The sequence below is a fragment of the Canis lupus genome, chromosome X (assembly GCF_011100685.1).
Source record: "Canis lupus familiaris isolate Mischka breed German Shepherd chromosome X, alternate assembly UU_Cfam_GSD_1.0, whole genome shotgun sequence".
In the NCBI taxonomy this organism is placed as follows: domain Eukaryota; kingdom Metazoa; phylum Chordata; class Mammalia; order Carnivora; family Canidae; genus Canis; species Canis lupus.
Genome location: NC_049260.1, coordinates 52,917,164 through 52,937,605, shown reverse-complemented (window position 1 = coordinate 52,937,605; position 20,442 = coordinate 52,917,164). Strand labels below are relative to the sequence as shown.

Here is a 20,442-nt window from a genome sequence, read left to right as displayed (position 1 = left end):
AAAGACATTAAAGGCATTCAAATTGGCAAAGAAGAAGTCAAACTCTCCCTCTTCGCTGATGACATGATACTCTACATAGAAAACCCAAAAGTCTCCACCCCAAGATTGCTAGAACTCATACAGCAATTCGGTAGCGTGGCAGGATACAAAATCAATGCCCAGAAATCAGTGGCATTTCTATACACTAACAATGAGACTGAAGAAAGAGAAATGAAGGAGTCAATCCCATTTACAATTGCACCCAAAAGCATAAGATACCTAGGAATAAACCTAACCAAAGATGTAAAGGATCTATACCCTCAAAACTATAGAACACTTCTGAAAGAAATTGAGGAAGACACAAAGAGATGGAAAAATATTCCATGCTCATGGATTGGCAGATTAATATTGTGAAAATGTCAATGTTACCCAGGGCAATATACACGTTTAATGCAATCCCTATCAAAATACCATGGACTTTCTTCAGAGACTTAGAACAAATTATTTTAAGATTTGTGTGGAATCAGAAAAGACCCCGAATAGCCAGGGGAATTTTAAAAAAGAAAACCATATCTGGGGGCATCACAATGCCAGATTTGAGGTTGTACTACAAAGCTGTGGTCATCAAGACAGTGTGGTACTGGCACAAAAACAGACACATAGATCAGTGGAACAGAATAGAGAACCCAGAAGTGGACCGTGAACTTTATGGTCAACTAATATTCGATAAAGGAGGAAAGACTATCCATTGGAAGAAAGACAGTCTCTTCAGTAAATGGTGCTGGGAAAATTGGACATCCCCATGCAGAAGAATGAAACTAGACCACTCTCTTTCACCATACACAAAGATAAACTCAAAATGGATGAAAGATCTAAATGTGAGACAAGATTCCATCAAAATCCTAGAGAAGAACACAGGCAACACCCTTTTTGAACTCGGCCACAGTAACTTCTTGCAAGATACATCCACGAAGGCAAAAGAAACAAAAGCAAAAATGAACTATTGGGACTTCATCAAGATAAGAAGCTTTTGCACAGCAAAGGATACAGTCAACAAAACTAAAAGACAACCTACAGAATGGGAGAAGATATTTGCAAATGACATATCAGATAAAGGGCTAGTTTCCAAGATCTATAAAGAACTTATTAAACTCAACACCAAAGAAACAAACAATCCAATCATGAAATGGGCAAAAGACATGAAGAGAAATCTCACAGAGGAAGACATAGACATGGCCAACATGCATATGAGAAAATGCTCTGCATCACTTGCCATCAGGGAAATACAAATCAAAACCACAATGAGATACCACCTCACACCGGTGAGAATGGGGAAAATTAACAAGGCAGGAAATAACAAATGTTGGAGAGGATGCGGAGAAAAGGGAACCCTCTTACACTGTTGGTGGGAATGTGAACTGGTGCAGCCACTCTGGAAAACTGTGTGGAGATTCCTCAAAGAGTTAAAAATAGACCTGCCCTACGACCCAGCAATTGCACTATTGGGGATTTACCCCAAAGATACAGATGCAGTGAAACGCCGGGACACCTGCACCCCGATGTTTATAGCAGCAATGGCCACGATAGCCAAACTGTGGAAGGAGCCTCGGTGTCCAACGAAAGGTGAATGGATAAAGAAGATGTGGTTTATGTATACAATGGAATATTACTCAGCTATTAGAAATGACAAATACCCACCATTTGCTTCAACGTGGATGGAACTGGAGGGTATTATGCTGAGTGAAGTAAGTCAGTCGGTGAAGGACAAACATTATATGTTCTAATTCATTTGGGGAATATAAATAATAGTGAAAGGGAATATAAGGGAAGGGAGAAGAAATGTGTGGGAAATATCAGAAAGGGAGACAGAACATAAAGACTGCTAACTCTGGGAAACGAACTAGGGGTGGTAGAAGGGGAGGAGGGCGGGGGGTGGGAGTGAATGGGTGACGGGCACTGGGGGTTATTCTGTATGTTAGTAAATTGAACACCAATAAAAAATTAAAAAAAATAAATAAATGTTCCAATATGATATGCATCACATTTCTTTTAGGCATACTGATCTTGCCTGGAAAAATGCCAAAATAAGAAAAAATCTCCTTGATTCCTTTTGTAGTGTTAACATTAAAAATAAAGCAGTTACTTTACCATCAAAAATGGATTTGGAAATAATAGAGAATTGCAATTCAGAACTAGGAATTTGTGGTAAGACCATAGGCAAGTTCAACAAGGAAAGGAAAGAAACATTATTTTATGGAGAAGGAGGAAGTTGAACGGGGTTGTTAAAGTCCACTGGAGTTAAAGCAAGAGTTTGGAGTGATGATTGTTTCTCCTTTGCTGAGTGATGGGGATAGTGGGTCTATAGGAGATGCAATGTACATCTTTCCCTGTTGAGGCCTGTAATTGATGATTCTTTCTTGCTGAGGATTCTTCTCTTAAGGGTCTGTAATTGATGATTCATCCTTTAATTGACTTTGAGTGGTATGCCTCCTACTTCTAGCCTTTCCTTCTAGCATCTCAAATTCGCGTTAGTGAGGTTTCTCTTTATTACTTTTCACAGTAGCATACAGAATTTGGGGACAGGAGGTCAGTGAACATTTCTATTTTTTCCCTATTTACTCTTCCTGATTAGGGTATTTTTTTTTCTCTATATTGAGCTTGAGCTTTTAAGTTGCAGTGTTTCCAAAGGTGACCTCCTTGGGTTAATGCAGCAGCTTGATCCTCCGAAGAAAAGAATGCCATTGTCTGGTGTCCTGGATTGACCCAATTTAGTTTCTTTGGTCCTAGGAATTCTGGATTAGTTGTCCAGTTCTCTTGGGAAGGGAAATCTATTTTTGATTAAAAAATATTAATAAGAATATATTTATTTTCTAGTCTTTCAACATATTTTCTTTAATTCAATGCCAGTTGAAAATATATTTCCTGTTTCTGTTGAGAAGTTGTGAACTTTAAAATAGTTACCAGAGTTTAAGGGACACTAAAAACTATTTAACTCATCTTTTTAAACATATATATAATGAAGTCCAAGAAGAAGTTACTTGCCCAGTCACCTTGCCAATAGGTGACACAAGAGTAGAAAGTTGGGATTTGGGAGAAGGGGTAAGGTTTATTGCCTACTATGTATTGGCACTTTACATTTATCTTCTGATTTATTTTTTTTTAAGATTTTTAAAAATTTATTTGTGAGAGACACAGAGAGAGAGGCAGAGATATAGGCATAGGGAGAAGCAGGCTCCCTGCAGGGAGCCTGATGTGGGACTTGATCCCTCGACCCCAGGATCACGACCCAAGCCAAAGGCAGACACTCAACCACTGAGTCACCCATATGCCCCTGATTTAGTTTTTATAAAAACACTTTTAGATATATTATCATGCCTCTTTGACAAGTGAGGCAACTGAAACTCAGTTAAGTCACTAATCAAAAGTTATATAGCAAGATGATAAAAAAATGTAGCTGCAAGTCCACCTCTCTCTCTGTTGAAGTCATGCTCTTTATTTCACTAAACTATCCCCTAAACTAGAATCTTCCTTATCTATTACCTTAATGATAGATGTTTCTATCATGTCATATGCCTTTCATATCTATAATCCCACAAAAACTCTTCAGGAACCTGAGGAGAAACAAAACTAGAATGCAGGCAGATGGAATTTATCTTATTATTAAGGAAGGAGATTTTAATAGAAACATCCTGAAAGCAAGGAATGGTCTGTCTTAGGAGAGAGTGAGCCCTGTCATTTAGGTGACTTACAGTCCTGGGCAAACTAGGGCTTATGGTTTGGAATAACGGCCTTCCAGTTTTATAACTGTGACAGTCCTGGGCACACCAAGACAAGTTGGTCATCACTACTGTCACTGGAAGTGTGTGAGCAGAGATTGGATGTTTCCTCAGGGTTTGAAGCATTGTATGAAGAGTTGGATAATACCATCTGAACTCCTTCTATTACTGTGTAACAAGATATTTACCGTGTTGTTTCTGTTTTTGGTGCTAATGTCCAAATTATGATAAAATCAGGTCAGAAAACTGGTAAACATGATAACAATAACACAAAATAGAAACAGGAGAGTACCTGGGTCTCTCTGCTCTCTATACTACACAGCATTGTTTTATTTTTGTTATTTTGTTTTCTTCATTCATTTTTGTTTTATTTCAACTTAAGAATATACTCTCAGGTAGTTAAGCTTTATTTCTTGACTCAGCCTGTGAGTGTTCACCACTGCAATTGTATTATACCAACCAAGCTATATGACACTTATTAAGTGAATTTGGGATTAAATGGTCTGGGAAGAGGTGTGGTAAAATTGGTATCTAAGCTTCCCGGATGATTCTAATGTGCAACCAGAGTCAGGTGTCAAATCAAAGAAGGAACAGACACCTGGATGGCTCAGTGGTTGAGCGTCTGCCTTTGGCTTGAGTAGTGATCCCAGAGCCCTGGGATCAAGTCCCACATCAGGTTCCCCACAGGGAGCCTGCTTCCCCCTCTGCCTGTGTCTCTGCTTCTGTGTGTCTCTCATAAATAAATAAATAAGATCTTTATAAAAATCAAAGAAGGAACAGAACTAACATTTATGGAATCACTATCATGTGTTCTGGGAGCTATACTTGATGTTATCTTGTTTATCATCATACTTGATGTTATCTTTTTTAATCATGAAACAACCCTGTGAGATAGGAATTATTATTTCTAGGTAAGGAAAGTGTGTCTCAGAGAATTTGAGTAACTCATCAAAGGTCACAGCTAGTAAGTCAAATGTGCTTCGCACTAAGCTATAGTGCTTCTAAAAAACAAGAAAAAACACTTAACCTTTAAAAGTCCGTTGGCAACTCATTATTCAATTATATCTCCATAACTACTCTGATGTAACAATTACTTACATCCTCATTTTACAGATGGAGAAATTGAGGCATGGAAGGGCTAAATTAATAGATTTATCTAGGTTGGTAAGTAGTAGAGTAGGGTTTCAAACTCAAGTCTCAAGATTTTAGCTCTGCTTTTTTTTTTCCACAGCAAACCCATTGCCTCTCTCCTAATTATTTTGCTTGCCTATAAAATGAAAGAAGTCTTAGCTACTTCTAAGAGTGCTTGTGAGGATTAAATTAAATATTAGCTATGAAATAACTCATGGAAAACCACAGGCCAATATTCCTGATGAATAACGATGTAAAAATTCTCAAAAAGAAAAAATTAGGAAACAGAATTCAGAGCACACTAGAAGAAGCATATATCAGGATCAAGTTGGATACATGTCTGTGGTGCAAAGATGGTACAACAAATGCATATCAATAAATTTGACATATTACATTAAAGGAATGAAAGATAAAAATGATCATCTCAGTTGATGCAGGAAAACCATTTGACAACTCACAAAAGCAAAATACCAGGTCCAGAATTCATAGACAAATTCTATCTAATATTAAAGAAGAGTTAACACCTATCCTTCTCAAACTATTCCAAAAAAATACAAGAAGAAGGAAAACCCATTCTGTGAAGCCAATATCACCTAGCTACCAAAACCAGATAAAGATACCACAGAAAAAGAACCATAGGCCATTATCTCTCATTAATATAGCTGTAAAAATCCTCCACAAAATATTAGGAAACCAAATCAAACAATATATTTTTTTTAAAAATCAAACATTATATGTTCTCATTCATTTGGGAAATATAAAAAATAGTGAAAGTGAATAAAGGGGCAAGGAGAGAAAATGAGTGGGAAATATCAGCGAGGGTGACAGAACATGAGAGACATCTAACTGGGAAATGAACAAAGGGTGGTGGAAAGGGAGGTGGGCAGGGGGTTGAGGTGACTGGGTGATGTGCACTAAGGGGGATACTTAAGGGGATGAGCACTGGGTGTTATGCTATGTGGTGGCAAATTGAACTACAATAAAAAATACAAAAAAATCATACACCATGAATAAGTAGCATTTATTTCTGAGATGCACAGTGGTTTAATATTTGCAAAACAACATGATACATCACATCAATAAGAGAAAGAATAAGAACCACATGATCATTTCAATGGATACATAAAAAGCATTTGACAGAATACAACACCCATTCATGATAAAAATCCCTCTGCAAAGTAGATCTAGAAGGAATATACCTCAACATAACAAAGGCCTTATAAGAAGAAAACCACAGCCGATATCATACTCAGTAGTGAAAAACTGAGAACTTTTCCCCTAAGGTCAGGAAGAGGACAAGGGTTTCCACTCACCACTTTTATTTAAAATAGTACTGGAAATTCTATCCACAGAAATTAGACAACATAAAGAAATAAAAGGCATCCAAATTGGTAAGGAAGAAGTAAAAATGTCACTATTTTCAGAGAACATGATAACTCTATATACAAGATCCCAAGGACTCACAAAAAGGACTAAAACTGATAAACTAATTCAGTCAACTTGCAGGATACAAAATTAGTGTACAGAAATCTGTTGTATTCCTATACATTAATAATGAAATAGCAGAAAGAGAAATGAAGAAATCAATCCCATTCTCAGTTGCACCAAAACAATAAAATATCAAGGAATAAACAATCAAAGAGGTGAAGGACCTATACTCTGAAAACTATAAAACACTGATGAAGGAAGTTGAAAACACAAATAAATGGTAAGCCATTCTATGCTGATGAATTCAAAGAAAAAATATTGTTAAACTGTCCATACTACCCAGAGCTATCTACAGATTTAATGCAATCCTTATCAAAATACCAACAGCATTTTTCAAGGAACTAGAACAATCTTAAAATTTGTGTAAAATCAAGAAAGAATTCTAATAGCCAAAGCAATGTTGGAAAAGAGAAACAAAACTGGAGGTGTCACAATTTCAGATTTTAAGTTATATTACAAAGCTACAGTAATCAAAACGGTATGATACTGGCATAAAAAACATAGACAGATAAATGAATGGAATAGAACTGAGACCCCAGGAATTACCCATTATTATATGGTCAGTTAATCTTCAACTAAAGAACAAATCCTATCCAATCAGAGAAAAGACACTGTGCTCAAAAAAGTGTATTTGCGAAAACTGAACAGCAGCATGCAAAAGAGTGAAACTGGACTACTTTCTTTCACCATACATGAAAATAAACTCAAATTGGATTAAAGACCTAAATGTAAGACCTGGAACCACACAAATCATTAAAGAGAAAAAAACGGCAATATCTCTGACATTTTTCTAGATATGTCTCCTGAGGCAAGGGAAATAAAAGCAAAAATAAACTGTCGGGACTACATCAAAATGAGTTTCTGCACAGCAAAAGAGATAATCAACAAAATTGAAAGGCAACCCATGGAATGAGAGAGCATATTTGCAAATGACGTGTCTAATAAAGGGGTAGTATCCAAAATATGTAAAGAACTGATATAACTCAATACCCAAAGAACAAATAATCCAATCAAAATATGGGCAGAAGACATGAACAGAAATTTTTCCAAAGAATATATAAATATAGCCAAAAAACATATGAAAAGATGCTCAACGTTATTCATCATCATGAAAATATGAATCAAAATTATAATGATATGTCACCTCACACCTGTCAGAATGGCTAAATTAGAAAACACTAAAAGTAAGTGTTTATGAAGGTGTGCAGAAAAAAAGAATCCTCTTGTATTGTTGGTTTGGAATGTAGATTGGTACAGCCACTGTACAAAACAATATGGAGGTTCCTCAAAAAATAAAAAATAGAGCTATCCTACAATCTGATAATCGTACTACTGAGTATATACCCCAAAATACAAAATAAAAAAAACACTAATTCAAAAGGATATATGAACCCCTATGTTTATAGCAGCATTATTTATCATAGCCAAATTATGAAAGCAGCCATGTGGCCATTGATAGATGAATGGATAAATAAGATATGGCATGTGTGTGTGTTGATATATTATATATGAAATAATTGCATTACATATAAATATATATATTATATGGTATATTATTCAGTCATAAAAAGAAAAAATCTTGCTAATTGCATTAATATAGGTAGAGCTAGAGAGTATATTGCTAAGTGAAATAAATCAGAGAAAGACAAATACCATATGATCTCACTCATGTGTGGAATCTAAGACAGAAAACAAATAAGCAAAGGAAAAAAAAAGAGACAGAGAGAGACAAACCAAGGAACAAACTCTTGGTTATAGAGAACAAACTGATGGTTACTTGAGAGGAGGAGTGTGGAGAGATTGGTGAAATAAGGCTTGGGGATTAAAGAATACACTTATCATAATGAATATAAGCCAGAAGGAAATAAAATTATTTAAAAAAAAGTTGGGGTAAAGAGATTAGTTTCAAAATAACTGCACTACAGGACCTTAATGCTGGACTTCGGTCATCAAAACTAAATAAAGGCCAGACATCATCTCATTGTTATAGTTCTGTCATAAGTCAGGGCTATGTAAGTAACTTACTCAATAAAATGTATTTTGGAAAGTTTGGAAATTTTTACGAATCAAATTTTACATTTTAAATATGCTAGGAAAGTTCAATAATAAAAGGTATCATGAAATGAATCTTTCATAATGCTAAATCAAACAAAACAAAAACTATTTGTATTATGATTAAACACCAATAAAAATAATAAAGAAACACATTTGGCAGAATTCAACATCTGTTTATGATAAAAACTCTCAATAAATTAAGTATAGAAGGAATGTACCTCAACATAATTAAGGCAATATGTGACAGCACACAGCTAAGATAATACTCAGTGGTGAAAGTTACAAAGCTTTCCTTCTAAAATCAAAAAGAAAACGAATGTACCCTCTTGCTATTGCTATTCAGCATTGTACTGGAAGTCCTAGCCAGATAAATTAGGTAAGAAAAAGAAATAAAAGGCATCAGAATTACAAAGAAGGGAATAGAATTATCTCCATTTTATATGGAGAAAATCCTAAAGACTTCACCAAAAAGGGGCGGGGCAAGATGGCGGAGGAGTAGGGTCCCCAAGTCACCTGTCCCCACCAAATTACCTAGATAACCTTCAAATCATCCTGAAAATCTACGAATTCACCCTGAGATTTAAAGAGAGAACAGCTGGAATGCTACAGTGAGAAGAGTTCGCTTCTCACAAGGTAGGAAGACGGGAAAAAAAAAAAAAGTAAAGAATCCAGTGGGAGAGTGACCTCCGAGAGGAGCCGGCTAAGGGCAGCGGCAAAAGCCTCCTGGGACAGGGAAGCCCAGCCCTGGAGAAGCAGGAACTTTAAAAATCCTCACTGGATTCTTCCCAGACGAAAAGGCGTTTAGCACGGAAATGGGGCCACAGGAGGGACAGTGGATCCTCCAGTCTCCAAGAGTCACTAACAGAGGAAGTGTGCCCCAGGGGAGAGCACACCACAGACCTCAGCCGATCTCTGCAAAGGGCTGGAGTGCACGCCTGGCGCGGGCCTGAGGAGAAGCTCAGGCTGCGGCTCCTGACGGAGGGGGCTGTGCACTGCCTTTCAGCGCCATGGCCCCAGAAGCATGACTCAAGCAGCAGAGGCCCCAGATCCCAGGGTGCCGGGGGACACAGCCCAGGATCCTGTGCTCCCCCCGGGACAGGCGGAAGTGGGGAGGGCACAGGACAGCGAGGACACTACTGCAGCTCGGCACCCCCAAGCTGTGCAGATCAGTACCCCCCGGCCCCAGAGCATCCAGGCCAGTGTGGACTGGGAGATTGCAGTTGTTCCTGCGGGAGCGGACTCCAGAGGTGGAGAGCTGGCCCCCGCCACTATTGTTCCTCCTGGTGTCACCCTGTACCTGGGACAGACCGGAGCCACCAGGGAACAGGGGCCTCACAGGATAAACAGCTCCCACTGAGTCGTGCACCTGGAAGGGGGTGGGGCAGCTCCCCCAGGTGCACACACCTGAGAATCAGCACAGCAGATTCTCAGAAGACCAGCTCGAAGGACAGGGGAAGAGCAACTTCTTGACCAAACAGTGCTGTAAAGTTCCAGGGGAAGTCAGGGATTTACAGTATAGAGAAGGTGAGGATACCCCTCCTTTTTCTTTCTTTTTTTTCCTTCCTTTTCCAGTACAACCAATTTTTAGCCACTCTGCACTGAGCAAAATGACTAGAAAGAACTCACCACAAAAGAAATAATCAGAAACAGTACTCTGTGCCACAAAGTTACACAAGTTGGATTACAATTCGATATCAGAAAGCCAATTCAGAAGCACAGTTCTAAAGCTACTGGTGGGGGATCCCCGGGTGGCAGCGGTTTAGCTCCTGCCTTCCACCCAGGGCGTGATCCTGGAGTCCCGGGATTGAGTCCCACATCAGGCTCCCTGCATGGAGCCTGCTTCTCCCTCTGCCTGTGTCTCTGCCTCTCTCTCTCTCTCTTTCTGTCTTTCATGAATAAATAAATAAAATCTTTAAAAAAATAAACCTACTGGTGACTCTGGGAAAAAGCATAAAGGACTCAAGAGACTTCATGACTGCAGAATTTAGATCTAATCACCCTAAATTAAAAATCAATTAACTGACATGCAATCCAAACTGGAGGTCTTAATGATGAGGGTTAATGAGGTAGAAGACAGAGTGAGTGACATAGAAGACAAGTTGATGACAAGGAAGGAAGCTGAGGAAAAAAGAGAAAAACAATTAAAAGACCATGAGGAAAACTTAAGGGAAAGAAATGACAGCCTCAGAGGGAAAAAAAACTACATTTAATTGGGGTTCCAGCAGGTGTTGAGAGGGACAGACGACCAGAAAGCAGATTTGAACAAATCATGGCTGAGAACTTCCCTAATTTGAGGAGGGAAACAGGCATTCAGATCGAGGATAGAGGCCCCCCCCCCCTAAAATCAATAAAAACCATTCAACACCTCGATATTTAATAGAGAAACTTGAAAATTCCAAAGCTAAATAGAAAAACCTTAAAGCTGGGAGACAAGAGATCTCTAACTTATATGGGCAGAAATATTAGATTAAAAGCAGACCTCTCCACAGAGACCTGGCAGGCCGGAAAGGGCTGGCAGGATATATTCAGGTCCTAAATGAGAAGAACCTGCAGCCAAGAATACTTTACCAGCAAGGCTCTCATTCAGAATAGGAGGAGAGATAAAGAGCTTCCAAGATAGGCAGAAACTGAAAGACCATGTGACCACCAAACCAGCTCTGCAAGAAATATTAAGGGAGACTCTGTGAAAGAGAGAAGGTCCAAGGAAGTAATGCACACAAAAAAGGGACTGAATAGGTATTGTGATGACACTAAATTCATATCTTTCAAGTAACTCTGAACGTGAATGGGCTTAATGATCCTTAGACCTAAGGACACCTACTGCCTGAAAATGAAAGGTTAGAAAACCATTTCCCATTCAAATGGTCCTCAAATAAAAGCAGGGGTAGCCATCCTCATGTCAGATAAATTAAAGGCTAACCCAAAGACTGTAGTAGGAGATGAAGAGGGACACTATATAATACTTAATGGATCTATCCAACAAGAGGACCTAACAATCATGAATATTTATGCCCTGAATGTGGGAGCTGCCAAGTACATCAATCAATTAATAACCAAAGTTAAGACATTCTTATATAATAATACACTTATACTGGGAGACTTCAACATGGCACCTTCTGCAAATGACAGATATTCTAAGCACAACATGTCCAAAGAAACAAGAGCTTTAAATGACACACTGGACCAGATGGATTTCACAGATATTTACAGAACTTTACATCCAGACCCAACTGAATACACATTCTTCTCAAGTGCACATGGAACTTTCTCCAGAATAGACCACATACTGGGTCACAAATCACATCTCAACTGATACCAAAATATTGGGATTGTCCCCTGCATGTTTTCAGACCATAATGCTTTGAAACTAGAACTCAATCACAAGAAGACATTTGGAAGGAATTCAAACATGCGGAGGTTAAAGACCATCCTGCTGAAAAATGAAAGGGTCAACCAGGAAATTAGAGAAGAATTAAAAAGATTCATGGAAACTAATAAAAATGAAAATACAACTGTTCAAAATGTTTGGGATAGAGCAAAGGGAGTCCTGAGAGGAAAATACATCACAATACAAGCCTTCCTCAAAAAATTGGAAAAAAACTCAAATACACAAGCTAACCTTGAATCTAAAGGAACTTGAGAAAGAACTGCAAATAAAACCTACACCAAGTAGAAAAGAGATAATAAAGATTCGAGCAGAACTCAATTAACTAGAGATCAGAATAACTGTTGAACAGATCAACAAAACCAGGAGTGGGTTCTTTGAACGAATTAATAAGATAGATAATCCATTAGACAGTCTTATTAATAACAAAAGAAAAAAAGAGTCAAATTAATAAAATCATGAATGAAAAAGGAGAGATCACAACCAATCCCAAGGAAATACGAACGATTTAAAAAACATTATGAGCAGCTATACGCCAATAAATTAGGCAATCTAGAAGATATGGACGTATTTCTGGAAAACCACAAACACCAAAACTAAAACAGGAAGAAATAGAAATCCTGAACAGGCCAATAACCAGGGAAGAAATTGAAGGAGTCATCAAAAACCTCCCATGACACAGATGTCCAGGACCAAATGGCTTCCCAGAGGAATTCTACCAAACTTTAAAGAAGAAACAATGCCTATTCTACTAAAGCTGTTCCAAAACATAGAAAGCGATGGAATACTTCCAAACTCATTTGATGAGGCCAGCATCACCATAATTCCAAAACCAAAGAATCCACCAAAAAGGACAATTATAGACCAAAATCCATGTGGAACACATATGCAGAAACTATCAACAAGATACTGGCCAATAGGATTCAACAGTACATTAAGAAGATTATTCACCATGCCCAAGTGGGATTTATCCCCAGGATGCAAGGCTGGTTCAACACTGTTAAAACAATCAATGTGATAGATCATATCAACAAGAGAAAAAACAAGAACCACATGATCCTTGCATTAGATGCAGAGAAATCATTTCACAAAATACAACATCCATTCCTGATCAATACTCTTCAGAGTGTAGGGATAGAGGGAACATTCCTCAGCATCTTCAAAGCCATTTACAGTAAGCCCACAGCCAATATCATTCTCAATGGGGAAACACTGGGAGCCTTTCCCCTAAAATCAGGAACATGACAGGGATGTCCTCTCTCACCACTGCTATTCAACATAGTACTAGAAGTCCTAGCCTCAGCAATCAGGCAACAAAAAGAAATAAAAGGCATTCAAATGGGCAAAGAAGTCAAACTCTCCCTCTTCACAGATGACATGATACTGTATTATACAGGGAAAACCCAAAAGACTCCACCCCAATATTGCTAGGACTCATACAGCAATTTGGCAGTGTGGCAGGATACAAAATCAATGCCCAGAAATCAGTGGCATTTCTCTACACTAACAATGAGACTGAAGAAAGAGCAATGAAGGAGTCAATCCCATTTACAATGGCACCCAAAAGCATAAGATACCTATGAATAAACCTCACCAAAGAGGTAAAGTATCTATACCCTAAAAACTATAGAACACTTCTGAAAGAAATTGAGGCAGACACAAAGAGATGGAAAAATATTCCATGCTCATGGATTGGAAGAATTAATAGTGTGAAAATGTCCATGTTACCCAGGGCAATTTACACATTTAATGCAATCCCTATCAAAATACCATGGACTTTCTTCAGAGAGTTGGAATGAATAATCTTAAGATTTGTGTGGAATCAGAAAAGACCCCAAATAGCCAGGGAAATATTGAAAAAGAAAACCAGAGCCGGAGGCATCACAATGCTGGATTTCAGGTTGTACTACAAAGCTGTGGTCATCAAGACAGTGTGGTACTGGAACAAAAACAGACTCATAGATCAATGGAACAGAATAGAGAACCCAGAAATGGGTCCTCAACTCTATGGTCAACTATTATTTGACAAAGCAGGAAAGAGTATCCAGTAGAAAAAGGACAGTCTCTTTAATCAATGGTGCTTGGAAAATTGGACAGCCATGTTCAGACGAATGAAACTAGACCATTCTCTTACAGCATACAACAAAGATAAACTAAAAAATGGATGAAATATCTAAATGTGAGACAAGAACCCATTAATATCATATAGGCGAACACAGGCAACATCCTTTTCGTACTTGGCCACCGCAAGTTGTTGCAAGATACATGTATGAAGGCAAGGGAAACAAAAACATTGAGACTTAATCAAGATAAAAAGCTTCTGCACAGCAAAAGAAACAGTCAACGAAACTAAAAGACAGCCTTCTGAATGGGAGAAGATATTTGTAAATGACATATGAGATGAAGCGCTAGTTTCCAAGATCTATTAAGAACTTATTAAACTCAACAGCAAAGAAGCAAACAGTCCAATCATGAAATGGGCAAAAGGCATGAACAGAAACTTCACATGGAGGACATAGAGATGGCCAACAAGCATATGAGAAAATGCTCTGCATCACTTGCCATCAGGGAAATACAAATCAAAACCACAATGATATACCACCTCACACCAGTGAGAATGGTGAGAAGTAACAAGACAGGAAACAACAAATGTTGGATAGGATGTGGAGAAAGGGGAACCCTCTTGCAATGTTGGTGAGAATGTGAACTGGTACAGCCACTCTGGAAAACCTTGTGGAGGTTAAAAAGAGTTAAAAATAGAACTGTGTGGGGGTTAAATAGAGTTAAAAATAGAACTGCCCTATGATCCAGCAATTGCACTGTTGGGGATTTACCCCAATGATAGAGATGCAGTGAAACAGCAGGACACCTGCACCCCAATGTTTATAGCAGCAATAGCCACAATAGCCAAACTGTGGAAGGAGCCTCAGTGTCCATCGAAAGATGAATGGATAAAGAAGATGTGGTTTATGTATACAATGGAATATTACTCAGCCATTAGAAATGACAAATACCACTATTTGCTTCAATGTGGATGGAACTGGAGGGTATTTTGCTGCGTGAAGCAAGTCAATCGGAGAAGGACAAACATTATATGATCTCATTCATTTTGGGAATATAAAATATAGTGATAGGGATTAAAGGAGAAAGGAGAGAAAATGAGTGAGAAATATCAGTGAGGGTGACAGGACATGAGAGACACCTAACTCTGGGAAAGAACAAGGGGTGGTGGAAAGAGAGGCTGGCAGGGGTTTGGGGAGACTGTGTGATGGACACTGAGGGGGGCACTTGACAGGATCAGCTCTGGATTTTATGCTATATGTTGGCATATCGAATGCCAATAGAAAAACATACCAAAAAAAGTCTTTACCAGAAAATTTTGTAGTAAGGAGTGACATGGGTGAAGAGAACCAAAAGTTTTAAAAAACACAAAAAAAATAAATTATCTGCAAAAGAAAGAAAATGATTTCATTTCCAAGAGCATAATAACCAGAATAAGTAGGAATTGATTTAACCAAGGTGGTGAAAGATTATACTCTGAAAAGTATAAGACATTGATGAAAGAAGTTGAAGATGACACAAATAAATGGAAAGACATAGGTCTCTCAAATTGGCATAAATGATAATGTTAAAATGTCCATACTACCTAAGGCAATCTACAACTTGAATGCAATCCCTATTAAAATACCACCAGCATCTTCACACACTAGAACAAATATTCCTCACACTTTTATTAAACCACAAGAGACCTTGAATTGTCAAAGCAATCTTGAGAAGCAAGAACAAAGCTAAAGGCATCATGCTCCCTGATTTCAAATAATATTACAAAGATGTAGTAATCAAAACAGTATGGTACTGGCACAAAACAGGTATATAGGTCAGTGGAACAGAATAGTGAGACCAGAAATCAACTCAAACTTATCTGGTCAATTAATCTAACATGAAGGAGGTAAGAATATACAGTAGAGAAAAGGTAGTCTCTTCAGTAACTGGTTCTGGGAAAGCTAGATATTCACATATAAAATAATGTTAGTAGATTCCAATCTTATACTATTCACAAAAGTTAACCTGAAATGGATTATACTTAAATGTAAGACCTGAAACCGTAAAATTCTAGAAGAAATCTCAGAGAAAAAGCTTCTTGATAGAGCCTTGGCAATTTTTTTGATATGAGAAACATAAAAATCAATAAGAAGGACTGCATCAAACTAAAATTCTTCTGCACATCCAAAGAAACAATCAACAAAAAGGTAGGGGTGGGCAGCCCAGGTGGCTCAGCATTTTAGCGCCACTTTCAGCCCAGGGTGTGATCCTGGAGACCCAGGATGGAGTCCTGCGTTGGGCTTCCTGCATGGAGCCTGCTTCTCCCTCTGCCTGTGTTGCTGCCTCTCTTTCTCTCTGTGTCTCTCATGAATAGATTAGTAAAATCTAAAACAAAACAAAACAAAACAAAACAAACAAACAAACAAACAAACAAACAAAAAAACGGCAGGGGTCCCTGGGTTGTTCAGTCAGCTAAGTGTCTGCTGTAGACTCAGGTTATGATCCCAGAATCCTGGGATTGAGTCCTGTGTAGGGTTCCCTGCTCTGGGGAGAATCTACTTCTCCCTCTCCCTCTGCCCCTCCCCGCTGATTGTTCTCTCTCTGTCTCTCTGTGTCTGTCTCTCTCTGTCTCTCTCTCTCTCAAACGAATTAAATCTTTAAAAAATGAAAAGGCAACCTATGGAATAGGAGATAATATTTGCAATTTGTATATCTGATAAGGGGTCAATAGCCAAAACATACAAATAACTACAACAACTCAATAGCACTACAAACAAAGAACCCAAATAATTCAATTAAAATGGGCAAGAGGGCAGCCCGGGTGGCTCAGCGGTTTAGCGCCGCCTGCAGCCCAGGGCGTGATCCTGGAGACCCTGGATCGAGTCCCGCGTCAGACTCCCTGAATGAAGCCTGCTTCTCCCTCTGCCTGTGCCTCTGCCTCTCTCTCTCTCTCTGCATCTCTACGAATAAATAAATAAAATCTTTAAAAAAATAAAATAAAATGGGCAAGAGACTTGAATTGACGTTGCTCCAAAGAAGATATTAAAATAGCCAATAGGTACATGAAACTCGCTTAATATCACTAATCATAAGGGAAATGCAATTAAAACCACAGTGAGATATTCCCTCACTTAGAATGGCTTTCATCAAAAAGACAAGAGATGGTAAATGTTGGCAAAGATATGGATAAATAGGAATCTGTTGGTAGGAATGTAAATTAGTGCAGCTACTGTGGATAATAGAATGGAGGTCCCTCAAAAAATTTGGAATAGAATTACCTTATGATCCAGCAATTCCACATCTTGGTATATATCCAAAGGAAATTAAATTATTATGTTGAAGAGACATTGGCATTCCTGTGTTCAATGCAGCATTATCTACAATAGCCAAGACGTGGAAACAACTTGTTTGTATGTGTGTGTGTGTATATATGTATATATATATATAATACACACATACACTGGAACTATTCAGTCATAAAATAGATGGATATTCTGCCATTTGTGACAACATGAATGGATCTTTATGGTATTATGCTAAGTGAAATAAATCAAAGAGAAAAAGAAATAATGTATGATTTCATTTATATGTGGAACCTTAAAAACAAACTCATAGTAAAAGAAATCATTTTTGTCGTTGCCAGAGGTGGTGGTTGGAGTTATTGAATGAAGGTAATGAAAAGGTACAAACTTACATTCATAAGATAAATAAGAACTGAGTATGTAATGTACAATATAATGACTAATTAGCATGACTATGTGGTATATTTGAAAGTTGCCAAGAGAGTAGTTCCTGTCCTTAAACTTACATAGTGTTGTATGTCAATTATATCTCAATAAAACTGAAGGGAAAAAAAATCTTTTGGATAGTGGAATTGCAAAAAAACAAACAAACAAAAGCATTCAACAGTACTGAACACATTCTCCTCTTGGCCTTAGGTTTGATGCCTTCCTCTAGTTTCCAGTCCGGTTTGGAGCACTGGTCCCTAACTTATATCACTCAGATCTCTGCCCACTTCCCTATCAAGTACTGTGGTTAATTTGGTTTATTTTTTATTCTGTCCTTCTAGCTGAATCCTTCAAGGAATTTGCCGAATTGCTCAACGAAGTAGAAAATGAGAGGATGATGATGGTAGGTAACTAATACTGGGCCTTGAATTGATATCTTGCCTGATAGTGGGGATTTTTCTGTCCTCATTCATTGTATTCATACTGTTGTTTCAGTTTCTGTCTCATGGCTGTTTAGAACAGTAAAGATATTTAGGAAATAGATCTGGTTATTCTATCTCAAGCTTTTACCCCAGGAGTTGAGCATTAGGTAGAGAGAAATTAGTGTGGAAATCACATTCCTGTTCATATCAGCAAGAAGGGGTTTCAAAGGACATTAAACCAGGCTATTGAACATGTAGAAATAAATTATGGCCCATAGTGTTCTTAAATTATTCATTTATCTCTTTCTCTGCTTATAGAAGTAATAATATAGACTTTATGTATATTTGACATATAATTGTTTTATTTAAACCAGTATGGAGACTTTTCCTTACATTTATAGTATATTTCTTAATAGACTTATTTTTTAGAGAAGTTTTAGTTTTACAAAAACACTGAGTAGAAAGTACAGAGAGATTTCAGATAACCCCTTTTTTCTGTTTTGATTACTGTAGGTTTGTAGTAAGACTTAATATTAGGTATGAACTTTCGAATCAATTTGTCAATATCCACAAAATAAATTGCTGAGATTTTAATCAGGATTACATTGCATCTATAGAACAAGTTGGGATAAATTGACATCCTAAAAATATTGTCTTCTTATTTATGAACATGGATTATCTCTCCATTTATTTAACCGTTTAATTTCTTTCATCAGTTTTGTAGTTTCCTCACATAAATCTTGTACATATTTCATTATATATATTCCTAAGTATTTTATTTTTTTGGTGTAGACTCTAGCAGCTTAAAAAATAATCTTTTTGTATAGTCCCTACACCTGCAGCACCAGTGTCACCTGGGAAATTGCTAGAAATGCAGGTCCTTAGCCCCATGCCAGACATATTTGGACATAAAGGTAGAAGCACCTAAGTTGATCAATATTTATTTTTCCTAGGAGTGTGAGGGTAATTTTGGAACTTTGTAGAGGGCAGTGAGAGGTGCACCATCCTTTTCTTGATAGGATGACTTCCTGTGAGCAGTTCAGTTTTGTTAAGCCTATTTATTCAGTAGCCAGGGTTCTTTAATCTGTCATTACTCATCCTTTTCAACAGTGTGGTACTGGCTTCTCAGAATATTGCTACCATTTCATCTAGACTCCTAGAGAAGTGGGATTGGAAGCAGGTCTTGGAGGTAGGGGAAGTATTCTTAGGTTCTCATAATGGCAATGCCACTGATTGTTGATTTCAAATAAATCATGGTATTTTGCTGTTTCTCTTTTTTCATATTTATAATGAGGAAAATAATCCTCCCCTCCCAAGGTTGTTGTAAGAACTCCAAATGATATAATTAATATGAAAGTGTTCTATAAATAACAACAACAACAAAAGACACTGAGTGTTATTATCTTTTGTTACCCCCAAGATCCTGCTTATGGAAATTTGACTTGGAAATTTTCTTAGTTTAAGAGACTTACTTCTAAGGCTATTAAGGAGAGAACATTATGGGTAGTTTCTCTGGAGTCTGGTAGATGCCCCCCCCCCCCAAGCTAATCTATACTGTACTAAATGTTTTCTTCTGCCTGAAGAGTTTGTGGACTACTGCCAATGTTGATCTCAAAGGCATTCAACTCCCTTTTATTCACATACCACTAGAAAGCTCAGCTGTGTATCTCTTGAGCCCTAGTTGTTACTTGATCTCTTTTATTTACCTGATTACAAAGCTCTGAAATATTAAAGTAGGACTCATCTTTTGAGATATTGTTTTTCCCACACTTCTTGCTGGCTCTTTTCCACAGGACTGACTCATTTTCTTCTTTCGCTATGTTGTACCCTTTTGTCCCCACAACTCTTCAATCATGTATTATTGAGTGTTTGCTCCCCATTTCCCATTTAACTCTAGGAATGCTGTGAAGGTTAGGCTCAAGGAAAGCCTTTCAAAACATCCCAGGAATTCATAGCTTGACTGAACCTCTCCCTTTTCCTATAACTGTGGTAAAAGGACTTCTTACTCCAATATAGATAATCTGGGAGGTCCTAAACAGCTTTTTATCTTTTATATAAGAGGAGGCCAAAAGAAGCTTTAGGACAGGAAGGAAGTTCACAGATCTAGCTTATGATCATTGCAAATGTCTAGTCATTCTTGTAAGTGAAATTAAATTGTGGAAGGAATTATGGAGGGAATAATTGAGGGGGAACGTTCCAACTGTGATGTTCTTAGATAGTACCCTGTGGGATATTGTATTACCTCAGATCTGGCCTTGAAAAGTCTGGATAACAGACTTCCTATATGATTAAGGCTTGCCTTGCCTAGGTGCCTTTCTGACTCTGAAGCAGACCCTATTAGCAATGTGCAAGGTCTGTCTCTGAAGACTGCAAAGAATGACCTAAAGAGATCCATACTATTTCAAGCAGTATATTCTCAATGGCTTCTTTTGATA

The 20,442-nt window shown here is 37.8% G+C and overlaps 1 protein-coding gene across 5 annotated transcripts in view; it reads left to right on the top strand.

Moving 5' to 3' along the window:
• The window catches only part of OPHN1 (oligophrenin 1), a 526,295-nt gene that overhangs the window by 232,520 nt on the left and 273,333 nt on the right, over window positions 1-20,442 (top strand). For all 5 annotated transcript variants that reach the window (XM_038587601.1, XM_038587598.1, XM_038587599.1 and 2 more), the window contains one exon: window positions 17,927-17,988. In XM_038587601.1, the coding sequence (XP_038443529.1) occupies window positions 17,927-17,988 (62 nt within the window). The remainder of the gene's footprint in view (window positions 1-17,926; window positions 17,989-20,442) is intronic.